The following is a 13,661-nucleotide window of genomic DNA, read 5'->3' as shown; positions in this document are numbered from 1 at the left end:
GAAAAAAAAAAAAAAAAAAAAAAAAAAAAAAAAAAAAAAAATACTTTGCAGCAGCCATTCCCAAATGGTCTTCAGTTTAAGTGAAACTTTTTAGGAAGGATTTTAAGCAAGAATGGGGTTTATAGATCATATAAGGTGTTGTACCTGTGAAGAGTATTTAGTGATCAATTGTGAAGACAGGAACAGTGCAGAAATAGGTGGTTGAGGCTACTCATCATAGGTCAGAAGGCAAAATGTTAAGAGTTGAACAGGTGATGAAAGCCAGCTAAAATTGTAGCGTGTGCTAAAGAATGCTCTTAACTCTTCAAAATCCTCAGCCTGGCTCTCGTGTGTCTGGTGCAATAGTGAGCAGCTATTTGGAGTGAGAGAAAACAGAATACCTACCCTTTCACTATAAATTGTGCGTTAATTTGACGGTGCCTGTTTCTGGGCCTTCGTGCAATGCCACTTTTAAAAACTTAAACTAAGGTTTTTACATAAAAACTTCAGTGACTCACTCTTGGGATTTGCAATAATGAAGAGCTAGTGAGACTTTTCATACAGTCTGATAAATGGGCACACATACAAGTTAGGTTCCCATTTCAGGTGGTGTTTTGCCAGATCTTGTGGTTAGGTGATCAAGTACAATAGACCTTAAGCAGAGTGTGTGTGTTATGCTTCAGTTACCTCCCTTGTCGTCTTGTCTGACGGTCAGCGCTGTTGCCCATCCTGTCTTTTTTCCAAACAACAGAAATCCACATGGAAGATTCTGACTACTGCTGTAAGAGATGAACCTACTATCAGCACAGCTATGCTACTCAGATATGCAAGTCTGATGCATGGAAATTTGTCAGGAGGAGAATATAAATATCCCAAGCTTCTAGCCACGTTTTTGTCTTGGTTTTATTCAGCTTCACATTTTAAGGCTTTTAACTAGAGGTTGCTATATTTCGGTTGGCACCATTCTCAGGATTATGAAGCCATGTGACATAATTTTTTGAAATCACACAATCTGACCAATTCAGTGCTTATTTTGTGTATCACAACTACTGGTTAATCTGCACTGGAAAGTCACAAAGTCAGTTCAAGGGGGAGGCCCTCCCCAAAAAAAACCCCCCAAAACCAAACCAAACCAAACCAAACCAAACCAAAAAGCTACTAATCTGAGTTCTTTTAAACAGGTTCTTGTGCACCTGCCCTTTTCCTTTAGGGGTATTAGGTTTTAGTCATGTAGAAAGGGGAAGTTGGGCAACTGAGAATAGAGGCTTTTTATACTTGCAGAAGGCTCAGCTTTTAAGAGTAGTGTGATGACACCTACTGGAGTAGTTACTTTAAAGTGATTCCAGGACTCTTGAGCATCGTGCACAATGTTTAGTCTAGCCTAAATCTGCTGACAGAATTCCAATTATTTGGATTACTTCCCAGTCTCAACCCCTGGAACATAAGTAACCATTACAAATTGGTATTCCCTGTTTCTTGTTTCACTGTTTTTTTTCCGTATTATTGAATACAATGTTTAACTTGCTCTGTGCAGTCTAGAATACTAGGGAATAAACTGCATTCAATATAAACCTAAACTTGTTTGTTTTTATGTGGCTTAAAAATGGCTGTTGCAATCACTGTACAGTACTGTAATGTAAAGGGATGTTGGTGGGATTATGAATTTTATTGCTTTCCTGGTTCTAGTTGAATATGTTTACCTTAGCTTACCATGTTTTAAAGAAACTGTTTATTTTGATCACAAAAAATAAATGCTGGTGGATAACTTTAGTGTGTTTAGAAATCATTGTGATAGACTTGATACAAAAATCCAAACAGAAAAGAATGAGTGCCTATCGCAAGGTACACGTGCTGCTTGGAGTACGTAGAATAGCTATATTTTTGTTGGGTTTTTTTTTATTAACAACCACATGCTATTTTGAGTTGGCTGAGGGTACCATATTTATATGGTGAGGCTCTTTCAAAATGGGGTAGTAGCCAGGATTCAAAGAGGAGTTTTTTCAGAAATATTAAATATCTAAAAATTGGCATAAGACCTGCCATTTTTATTTTATTTTATTTTTTGTTCTGTTCCATTTATTTTTACAGATAGGCTCGTGGACAGGAGAGCATCCTCAGATAAGAATGTGGAGCCATATTCTGCTCCACAGAGCAATCCTCCAGAAGATCCCTTTGGTTCTGTACCTTTCATTTCTCACCCAGGCAAGTTACAACTGCGCCATCACTACCTCTTTATTTTTATATCTGTCAAGGAAGCTTGTGTGGTTAAATGGCCTAGAAGGACAAATCCACAGCCTTGTGGTTGAAGATCGACTAGATGTTTTCTTTCCTAATGTTGCCTTGAGTGCCATTAGTTCAAACGTAATCTATCACCCAATTTCTGATACTTGACGCATACACAGATTTTGAATGTTAATATATTGGATTAATGTAGCTGAAGTTATTTGGTAACATTTGGAGGTCAGGGTTGTTTTTAACAGACTAAATTTAGGTCATATGAGTACTACTATTTTCTTTCTCTTTCTACCAGCCACCTTTGTTTGAATGTTTTCTATGCTGTTAGAATCTTCTGTTTCAGCATCAGACTGATACAGAGTTTAGCTTTTAGTATGGATATAATAAAAAAATCCATGATAGACAATTTTGTTTTTAATAGAAGTTACAATTTTCTAACCACCATCACTAAACTCAGGGGTCTGAAAATGTTCTTTCTGCTTCTTAATGAATTGATGTAAAAATGTATTGGCGGTTTTGAAGGAGATGACAGAATAGGTGTCTAGGTATCTTTCATTACTTTGAAAAAGCTTCTGTTTCTTGTTGTTCTTTTGGAGCTGATAAGTAAAAATAAGTAGGCATAATTTGAAGCCACTCAGTAGTGTGCATATGTTGAGGTAAAAATGTTCTTGATGTAATTCTGCTTACAATCCATACTTTAATTTTCTCCCATGTACTAAGATAGATATTTTTTTTTGCTGTCCATCTTCATGCCTTAAATCACCTTTAGATGTGCCTCTTGTGCTAGCCACATTTCCTTCCCTTACTTTGCATTCCTGAGCATCATCTGCTGAAACCTAACGCTTATACTTTCTGACCCTGCGTGGTCAGTTGTTAGCAGAACAGCATTTTCATTCTGTTTTTATTCTTACACTTAAGTAAGAGCTAGACTGTTAGTAGGCCTTCTCTTCCCTGGCTATGTTGACTTTTTCCTTGTCATATAGGCTTCCTAAACTAGTACTACTTACCATATGACTTTCTCTTGATTGTTCCTTTTAATCCTATTAACTCAGAAATGGCTAAATTACCTTCTGTCATCCTGCTCTAAAGATAGTTTAGAATTCCTCCTGAGTTCTACCAAGCTTCTCCTAAAAACTTTGTTCTCCATAAAACTAGAGACTCTACAATTAATTTTGTTGTAGTATCTACAAAGAAGCTGGCTTGCTTTGTAATAAAGGCTTCATGAATCAAAATAAAGGTGGAAAAATGGTTCTACTTAGAGCAGTGGCCACCAAGTTAACTCATCTCGATTCAACATAATTTATTTTCCTATCCTTGATACTAAGAGCATCTTTTATTGAGATAATTTAGGATATTTTTATTGCTCCTCAGCCTGTTGAGCCATATAACTATTAAATTGGATGGCTTTATTAAGTTATATAATGAATACAATCACATTTCCATTTTTGGATGTTAGATAACCTTGGACTCAGGAAAATGAAGGAGGTTTTGGTGTAGGGGTAAAGCTAACTCTTAAGTCTTTTTTTAACCATTCTCAAACCCTTTTTAAAAGGCTGGCTTCCTTAAAACAAAAAATATCCTTGGTTAATTGAGGGTGAAGGAAAATAAGAGGGTATTTTTGGAAAATATTTGATAGCTATTCATAGTAGAAATTCTAATGCTAACTACAACTATCTGGATGGAGTGTCTTGTTGAGAGAGCTTCAGGATGTAGCACTTCAGTAGCTTTTTCATTGGCATATTATCACAGTTGTGGAATATGGATTAATTGGTTTTCTTTCTTCAAGGAAAGAAACATTATGAAGTAGTTATAAATTAGTGCTATTTAGTAGATACAAAAGACTGAAAATACATTTTTCTTTAGAAGCTGGTAATCACTTTTACTCCTAAATTCTTGGTGTAGGTTTGAAAGACAGTTGGAGCCTATCTAACATCCTTTGTAAGATGTCTGGAACAGTTTTGTACAACTCTGTAAGAGGTTTGACCAAAAAAAATTTTTATTAATCCTTCTAATTTCCAGTAAATAGTTTTAGTAATAATTATGAATGTTTCCATGCATAAATTTCTGCTGTTAATGGTACTTGGTTCACCCAATAATGGTGTTACACTCCTTCCAATAATAAGAAAGTTCAGTGTCTGAGGAATAAAGTGCATCTACATTACATATTTCAGGGATGTATTTGGTAGCCGTGTTGATCTGAGACTAGAAGAAATGCAAAACTCTAAAACTCTTGGTTCAGAGATGATACCTTTTATTAGACAAAGTAACAAATCACAAAAAAATTCTTTCTTTGCAAGCTTTTGGGCACATGCACCCTTCTTCAGGCTTAGGGAAAATTAAAGATGGTAAAAGTCTCCCTAGGTAGAAAAAATAAACTTCATTTTGCACAGAGGAAGCTGAACGTAGAAGTCTGTTCCTCTGGGTCCATGAGAGTTTCTTTGTAAATTGTTCTTTGATGTGCAGATAAAGCAGTTTTTCTTCCCTGCTGGTGTCAGATGGCAGAAGGGCAGGGAGGTGTAGAATTTTTTCTTTCTTGTTTAGTAGTGAAGTTTGTAATTCCAAAATTGGCTAACATTTGGCGTCTTCCATGTTTCAGAGGTGTATTTGGTAGTCGTGTTGGTCTGAGACGAAAAGAAATACAAAACTGTAAAACTTTTGTTTCAGAGTGTGCCTGAAAGCTTGCAAAGAAAGATACTTTTTTGCAATTTCTTAGTTGGTCTAATAAAAGGTATCATCTCTGAACCAAGAGTGTTAGTTTTGCTTTTCTGCATTACATATAAAGCTTGAGGGGAAAAAACCTGAAAAAGGAATATATATTTCACCTAAGTGCTGAGATTGCTTTCTTGATTTGGTCAGATGTTCTAGTTTTTAGTCAGAAGTAGAAGCATCTGTACTGTAATTTAAACGTTTACCAGCTATTACCTAGATGTCCCTGTATATGCCTTCAAGTCATGCAAAGCCTAATAGTGGTTGTGTCCTTGTCTTGTAACTCTAGCAATCCAAATTAATAGAGGTCGTATAATTTCAAGACTTCAGGTTTGATTAGACTTTGGCATTTCCTTGGAATTTTTTTTCTGCTGTGTAGTTCTTTATTAATTGGAATGTTGATTTTTGTCTTTCCTTTGGAATGAGGTGTAGGTCTTTGATTCCCATGTTTTTCGCTGCCTGAACTGCATCAGAGTTCTGTTACAGGGACTACTTCATTTTCTTCCTGTTGTGATGATAATATAATAGTCCTTTGGTAACTACAACAGTTGGTTACATGGACATGTCATATTAGGAAAATACTTATTTTGTGTATCTTTTAGTTGCCTAATGCAGAGCAGGAGATGGGAACAAATGGACAGCACCACCTGACTAGCCAATTCTCTATATGCTATTCATAGTCTACAAAGAGCTTGGGAGCTATTAGTATAAGAAATGCTGCAGTAATGCCATGTTTAGTACATGGTAGTGGGTGTTCGCAATTGTCTTGAGGGAGTTTTATGGCCAGTGGTGGGTAAAAGCTTTGACAGTTTGGTACTATGCCTGAATGATCCACGTTATGACTAGAAAAAATACTGTGGACTCCCAAGAGTGACCAGTTCTTGTGCCCTTCATTGTGGATGGGCATAGGCACTTCAGTTCAGTAGTTATGGCATGTCACAGGCAAGGAGGACCTTCCAACTAGATGAAAGGGGCCCTTTTTTGCCTTGGAGAACAGGAAATTAACAGAAAACTCTTGAGTGCAATTGATTGCATGTTTTTGATCTGCTTACAGAACAGCGGAAACTTAAGTCTTGAAGTAAACGTTGTCTTAACCTTTTAGACTTTCGTATATGGTTTTAAAGATCCCTGTATGATATGTATAAAAATAAAAATCGTATTGTCATATTTATACAAAAGTAGCAACTTATCAGACTTTTAGTTTACACTGCCCCCCTCTCAAAAAGTAGTATTTGAAGTACTACAGACTATTTTTTCTCTTTTTTTGGTGCATATTTATTTTAGGACTTGGTGTGCATATGCATTTCTAGATGTGCAATAAAAGAAAAATAGGCAAAGCCTGAAATAAATGTTTGAGTTGAAACTAGGGCTTGCCAGAAAACAAGAAGGCTCTCATAGAAAAATCTTAGTGTTAAACAAAAGAAAGGCCTTTTAGGAAAAACAAGGAGCATCCCAAAGAGTTGATAAGAGTGGTGCAGGTACTCAGTTTTGATATGGGAAGCCCAGGTTTAAGTCTCTGACTTGAATCTTACAATGTTTTAATTGGTCAGCTTTTGCCAGTCTGAGATGTCTGTCTTGGTCATTCTCACTCAGTTTGTCTAATAAAAAATATTGCATCTACTCAAAGAACCTTGCCTTGCTCATTCACACACACTCATTTTGACCTAAAACTTAACTATGAACCCAAGAAACCTTCCTAACAAAATTGAGTGAAACACTTTCTTTGAAAAGATTAAACAAATCAATGTTTTGTGATTAAAAACATTTTTATAAAAAATTTCTCAACTCTAATTACAATGTGCTGTTTAAATATCGGGTTGTAGAACTTCCTGGAGGGGTAGGGGGAGAGGGAAGGAAAGCGTAATTTAATTAATCCTATTCAACTTCAAGGAAAAATAATGTTTATGACAAATTATCATTTTCTTATACTGCCAAATAACATTTTAAGGCTTGACTTTTCAAATTTTATAAAGTCAAAGTTTCTGGTAACTCTTCTTGGGAGTTTTCTTGAATATGGGTTGAATGCAGTTTTGTTTCTTAAAAAAAAAAAAAAGCAACTTCCTTCCTCCCTTCCAAAATTAGAGTGGTGGGTTAACCAGCAGAGTGTGTGGGAAAGGGGTGGGGACTCTGAATGAAGTTGTAAGGTGGTGGGGGGAGTCTTGGGTGGAAGTTGAATTCTGCGTAATAAGCATTATGGGATGACCTCTCCTTTAAAGCTGTTGGGGTGGATCCAGGATTTTACAAAGGGTGGGTGGGGTGCAGGACCAGCACTGCAGGGGTAGTGGCTCCCAGCCTCTGTGCTCCCAGCCTCTTCCCCTCCTACCTGTGTGGCCAGATTCTGCTATGGGAGCAGCAACCAGGGATTAACATTTAAGTCCTGATGAAGGTAAGAATTCCACCCCCTGCCCCCTTCCTTTCCATGGTTACAAACATATTCCCTCCCCTCTTATTTCTCCCTCCCCCACCTGCCAGTTCTGATGTCCTTGTTGCCCTGGGGCAATGGGAGCTCCTATCCTGTTCCAGGTGGGCTCTGTGGGGGTGGGTTCAACCTGGGACTGCAGCAGTTGGCAGGTGGGTTCCTCCCTGGTCCCTTTCCCTCTCCGTGTTCCTTGACCCCAGAAGGAAGAACACACTCACCTGCTGCAGCTGCTTCTGCTGTCCAGAGTTGAGCCCAGCCCCTGCGCAGTATGGCTGGAGTGGGATGGTCAAGCTTCCCTTGCACTAGGGATAATGGGGGCACTGGTAGCAGCAGGTGGGGGGATGAGAGGGGAGGGGATGTGCCTCTGAGCACAGAAGGTGTAGGGGAGGAGTGGAATTCTTACCTTCTTTGCAACTTAAAGTCCCAGGCTGCTGCTCCCATTGCATGGTAAGAATGGGGGTGCAGCCATACCAGTGCACATCCTCTGGATCCACCCTGGGTATCATGCCTCAGCTTTGTCCGGCCCCATCCCAAGCTAAGACCCTGAATTCCAACAGTGCCTGGTAATCTGAACGGTGGTTCCCTTTGCTCGCAAGAAACTCATACCATAACTGTCTGGTTGCTCTGCTGTGGTCAGGGGGTACTCTCCCTAATTCTGTAATCAGATTTGTCTGATCACTCCTACTTCTGTCTTCCTTCCACAGACAGGAGTGAATTTCCTTTGCATCTTGGCTCCCAAGCCTGCAGGACCTGAGACAGGGAGTATGCAGTGGGAGCTTCTGTTCTGGTAACTTGCTGTGGGAGCCTTTAATCTTTGTGCCCTTTGCAAGTGCAGGTTTTGCAGGAGCTCCTAATGGTCCCTCTGGCACCGTGTCTCTTGGATTAGAGGGACTCTGCTGGTTGACATGCAGCTTCCTGTGTTTGTCATAGTAGTTGAGCTGTGTGATTTGGCACAAGCTGAAGTTGAGACTTAGCACAGAGCCAGCCAGCTGTGAGTAGGATGAAAATGCTTTGTCCTTCTACACAAGTACATAATAAAGAAAATGACTATACTTGAATAGTTGCTAGTACTCTGCATAGTAGTCAGCAAAGTGACTTTTGTTTTTAGGGTATGCTCTGCCATGGTGCAGTGCCTGTAATGAAAGTTCATTGGAGAACAGATTTCTTTCTTTTAAGGCTTTTGGTATGCTACTTTCAGGAAAGTCGTATGTTACCAGTGTTCCGTGTATTGTGGTTTGGCACTTGTGAATATGGTTTAGAAAGAAATATTAGACTTTGTGAAATAGAATCACTAGGACAAGCCTGCATAAAATAGTTTACTATGTAATGCTAAAATATCAAATGCCTTGATTCCACAGCTCTCCAAGGGCATGCAAAATGCACATTGGTACTCTTGAGTTGTATGTTGCAGCCAATTTTTGTTAGTATTTTAAATGAATCCCCACCTCACAATTAGTTGTAGTTCATATCTATTAACTTTACTGTTTTGGCTTTTAATAAGAAAGTAAGGCAGCAATAATTTCTGTAATTGTAGGTGTCAAACAAAGTTTCAGTCTTAAGGCAAATTGTAGGTCTAGGACAACATTGCACACTGTTCTTATTTTTCATTCTTTCCTTTTTTTTTCCTTTTGGAGCGGGGAACTATGGGTTTTATAAAACTGTATGTACCTCAGGAGTACATAATGCTATAAAAGTTTATTTCATTCCCTTTGCTAAAGTGTATCAATAAATGAGAATCACATAATGTGTGCATCACAGATGCTTTATAGTGGCAAGTTTCTTGTCATGTAGCATGAACACTTGCCAGTGGCATCATAATAAATTTAAAGTTATAGGTCAGTGATGTGTTTAAGACAAAAAAAAATACAAGCTAATAAATAAATATTGGGGGGAGATGTTTTGATTTCCAAGTTTTGTTTGTCTTGATAATAGGAGCAGCAAGCTATATAAATCCATTTCAGTATTTAGCAGCTGCTACTCTGCCTGTTGTCCAAGAAATTGTGCAGATTTATTTGAAACATGCCAGTAATCCTCGGGCCTGACATGTGGCAAATTACTCTGAAATGATGGCGGCAGTATGTTACCAATTCAAAGAAAGCTTAAAGCCCTTATGCCCCACTCCTTTCCTCCACCTCCATCAGCCCCTAAAATGATGAACCAGCAGAAGGCATGTAATTACTACAGTTGTTGCAAGCCATTCATCCTCTTATAATCGGATGTCTAGAGAGAGAACATCTGAACAGAAAATTTCCTTGAAGATTGGGATCTTCTTATATGATTAAAGATGTTCCACCTGCCTTGCATTTGAGTGAACAATTGTCTTCTACAAGATGCAAACCTGATTAGAAGTGTAGTAATCTGAGCAGTCCATTCTGAACAGATGTTACTCCACATTTCTTTAGCTTATTTATAAATATATAATTGAAAATGTCTTCCAGAAGTTTACAGGTTGAGAAGATTAATATTTAATTTTGAAAGTGCATTTTGACAGCAGTATTAAAAATTCATTAAATAACAATGAACATATTTTCCCTTTGGGCATTTATTTTGATTATAACATTCTTTGCAAATTAAGTTTAGATTTATTTTAGTAACTTTGGAGTAATGGGGAGGTTGAATGTGGGTTAAAAATAAAGTTATTGTTATTTTCTTTAGCAGAAAAAGTAAACTTTGATAATGTGAATGAACCTCTATTTACATTGGAGCTTTTTTTATATTTATTCTTACATGCTAGGGTTTATTTTAAGGCTCATGAATGTTATAAGTAGGGCTTTAGCCCTGAAATAAATAAGAATTTTATTAATGTTATGGGAATAGGGACAGTTCCCAAGAAGCATGTTTGAGATTTGTATAGCATGATCAAATAAGTAGTGTAAGTTACCTCAAGCAATTGTGAATGGACTGCAGGCTAGACCTCTCCTACATGCTGTGTTCTATATAAGGACGTGTTCTGAGCAGCAGCTGTTAATTTCTGCATTATTGTGCTGTAATTTTGCACTGTAAGATAAGATCTGGGTTCTTTCCTAAAATTCAAGGAGATAAGTCAGATGAGTAATAAAGTCTCCTCTTTGTAGACACATAAAAAGTCCACTCTTCAGGGAATAAATGAAAGTGAGAACTAGATGTCTGCTACCATAAACACCCAACATTCACTGTTCACTGTCCTGTTGAGGACTTCTGAATTGCGCATAGTCCCAAGAGACTTTACCAATATTAAGCTGTCGCAATAACTTCTTTGCTTCCACTCACTAAAGAAATTACCTTTTTATTCATTTTTGTTTCATTACAGAATGCAGTAATTTGGTTCTTTATATATGAAAAAATTAAGGATATGCACAGCTGAACAAATTACATTGAGTTAATTTTCCCTCCCCCTTTATCATGTCAGCTTTATGGTAATTATTTTATGTAGTCACTCCCATCCCACAAGTGCTAAACTGTAGTAACCTAGCTCTGTTTTGTTCAGCAGCAGGCTGTCCCATTTTAGCTTTCACTTACTACAAGAAAGAAGCAGACACATGCAACAGTTACTTCAGAACAGCTGACCCACACTAAGTCTTCCTCCTTTCCCATTCAACAGGTATAATTTGTTGCTATCCATACTCAAAACTATTCATGCATATTTTGGGGGGGAGGGGTGGAGGATGTGGAAAAGCACTCTTTATATAGATATTTAGGAATTCAGAATTTCTTGTCCTATATTGTACCTGTACATAGTATCTGACAAAGTAGTTGTTGCCTACAAAAGCTCATGGCTCTCTGAACCAGTTAGTCTCTTATGGGCCACCCTGCCCTGCCTGTGTTTCAACTAAAAGGACTAATAAGAACTAGTTGTATAATACACTAATGTTCTAAAATAAATAGTAAAGAGTTTATACAGTGTATTCAGGGATTTTTTTCATGGTTATTTATATATTTTTGCATATCAGTGAAAATGTAATTGACTTATTTCTTCTGCCAACTTCCTCCCCAGGAGACTGATCATCCATGATGTCTTGTGGGCTTTCTCTTCCTATATCCAAAAAGGAGCCTGTTTGTCTTCTTTACTCTGGTTTGAATAAGTAATGCCACTGGAGTTGGTGGAAAAAACAATGGCATAAAACTCGTAAAAGTGAGAAGAAAACCAGGCTCATGATATATCAGAGAGTCAAGGAAGTAGGGCTGGAAGGGACCCCGAGAGGTCATCTAGTCCAGCCCCCTTGCCTGAGGCAGGATCATCCCTATCCAAACCATCACACAACCATAATCTCAACTCTGCATAAGACCCTAATCTGCCACAGGTAAAGCAGGGGAACCGGGGCAAAGCCATGATGCACTCCGCCAGGCAGACAGGATGGGGATGTGTCTAGGCCAGGCAGGACCAAGGGACCTGCTGTGGGCTGGATAAAATCCCTTAGTGGACTGGATTTGGCCCACAGGCCATATTTTGCCCACCCCTAGTCTACAACTTCTCTAGGCACTATATTCCACTGCCCCACTATTCTAACAGTGAAGAAGTTTCTTTGGATATCCAGTCTGAATTTATTTTGCTGTAACTTCAAGCCATTGGTCTGCATCCTCCTCTCTGCAGCAGGAGAGAAAAGGTGTTTTCCATCTTCTATTTGGCAGCCCTTCAAGAATTTGAAGACTACCGTCATGTCCCTTCCTAAGTGCCTTTTCCACAAGCTGAACGTACCTAGCTCCTATCTGTATTATCTCAGCTATTGCAAAAGTTTAATTGCTCCAGAAGTTCTATTTGTTAATTTTGTAACTGCAAAACTAGAGGCAAAACATATGAAGCAAAATGTGATTATTATTATTTTTGCTTAAATTATGGGGGGGCAAAAGTCCAGTTTGGATGAATTATTTTGTGTGATTTCTTTTCAGTCCCTTTTTTCAATATGGAGTATGTCAGGACATTTTTCAGGATATGAATAAAAAAAATACTGCACTATGCTCCTGGGCATCTTTTATTATACATCCTCCGAGAGAGAGTTTTCACTTTTACCTGTGCACACAGAGAAATGTAACAAAGGTTTAATACCTGCTTCTATTACTAGGACTGATTGTTTGCCTTAAATAAGTTGCTTAGTCATTAAATAAATTTTACAAGCGACTTCTCGAGCTCTTCCAAGTAGCGTGAGGAAGGTGAGGTAAGAAGACTTATTTTTTCCTTTAAGATCTAGAAGCAATCAAGCCATAGAAACAGTGTATTTTCTTATGTGAGATTTTTGTCCCAAAGGGCTTATTTTTAAAATTGGAGCTAAAAGTTTAGAACAAACTTAACAATATCCAGAGTTCATTATAGTATATATTGATAACAGTTGCATCCAGATTTACAAAGGGGAAATGATCGTGCAGTTCAATGATCTTTTAGTAGTTCTAGTGAAAAAATATCATAAGCTCTGAATATCATTCTAAAATTTCAGTTGGTGGATATATTTAATTACAGAGTAGTTTATTTGGATGAGAATTGTAAAACATTTATCTAATCACACTTCACCTAGAGCTGTTTTTCTGGGGATGATCAAATTTGCTTTTGAAACTCTAAACTTGATCTCTTGTTCTTCATACCTAACACGTTTAATTGATAACAGAATGCTGATATAAAATTGTATTACAGAAGATCTTAAATAGGATTAAGGAAACGCATACGTTGTCCTCCTCCTGTATTCTCTCCTTTCAAGTTTCATCACAGAGACTGCATTTCAGAATTTCTCATTAGACTTGGGCCAAAGGTAAACAAAGAATGAACTTTATTCTAGGCAGTGACATTCAAAAAGCCCAAGGTAGAATTGATTTAAGTTGCACAGTTTTCTGTAAGGGGCATAGTTTGGATTGGCAGCAAACTACACATATTCCTGCTTTGTTCAGGGAGGAAGAAGGCAAACATTAGACTAGGTTCCACCATTTTTAAACCAGTCTGTGTGTGGTGAACTTCTGTTATGTGTATAGATTGGTTTCCAGTCACCTATAGACATTACACTTTTCCCAGCCTACCTGGCCTCAGTTTCCTCCAGTTCTACAAACAGCTTCTGCTTTTTTTTTCCCTTTTTTTCTTTTTTTAAAAAGTTTGAAATAGGAGCTTGGAGTAAGATCATTATGTTCTTTTATACAAGTTCTTTGGGTTGCTGCAGTAGCTAAGTTGCCAAGGCTTTGAACCTAACGCTTTCTACTTACACCTGTAAAATCCAAGCTATTATGTATGTGTTCACTCTGTTACAGAGGATATTCTATCACAATAGAAAGTATTGAGCTGTTATCAGAGATTCTCGAAGTATGGCTGTTGGCACAGAAATAAAATACAGATAGAGAAAAACAATTGACTGATATCTGATTGATA

The 13,661-nt window shown here is 37.8% G+C and overlaps 1 protein-coding gene across 1 annotated transcript in view; it reads left to right on the top strand.

Annotated features, from left to right (window-relative positions):
• BMP2K (BMP2 inducible kinase) overlaps positions 1-13,661 on the top strand; it is a 159,400-nt gene that overhangs the window by 121,346 nt on the left and 24,393 nt on the right. The window contains exon 15 of the mRNA XM_019516737.1: positions 2,068-2,181. Coding sequence (XP_019372282.1) covers positions 2,068-2,181 — 114 coding nt within the window. The remainder of the gene's footprint in view (positions 1-2,067; positions 2,182-13,661) is intronic.

Source organism: Gavialis gangeticus, unplaced genomic scaffold (genome assembly GCF_001723915.1).
Source record: "Gavialis gangeticus isolate Ggan-Ray unplaced genomic scaffold, GavGan_comp1, whole genome shotgun sequence".
Taxonomy (NCBI): domain Eukaryota; kingdom Metazoa; phylum Chordata; order Crocodylia; family Gavialidae; genus Gavialis; species Gavialis gangeticus.
The sequence above is the reverse complement of the archived record's forward strand: the minus strand, read 5'-3'. Positions and strand labels throughout refer to the sequence as shown.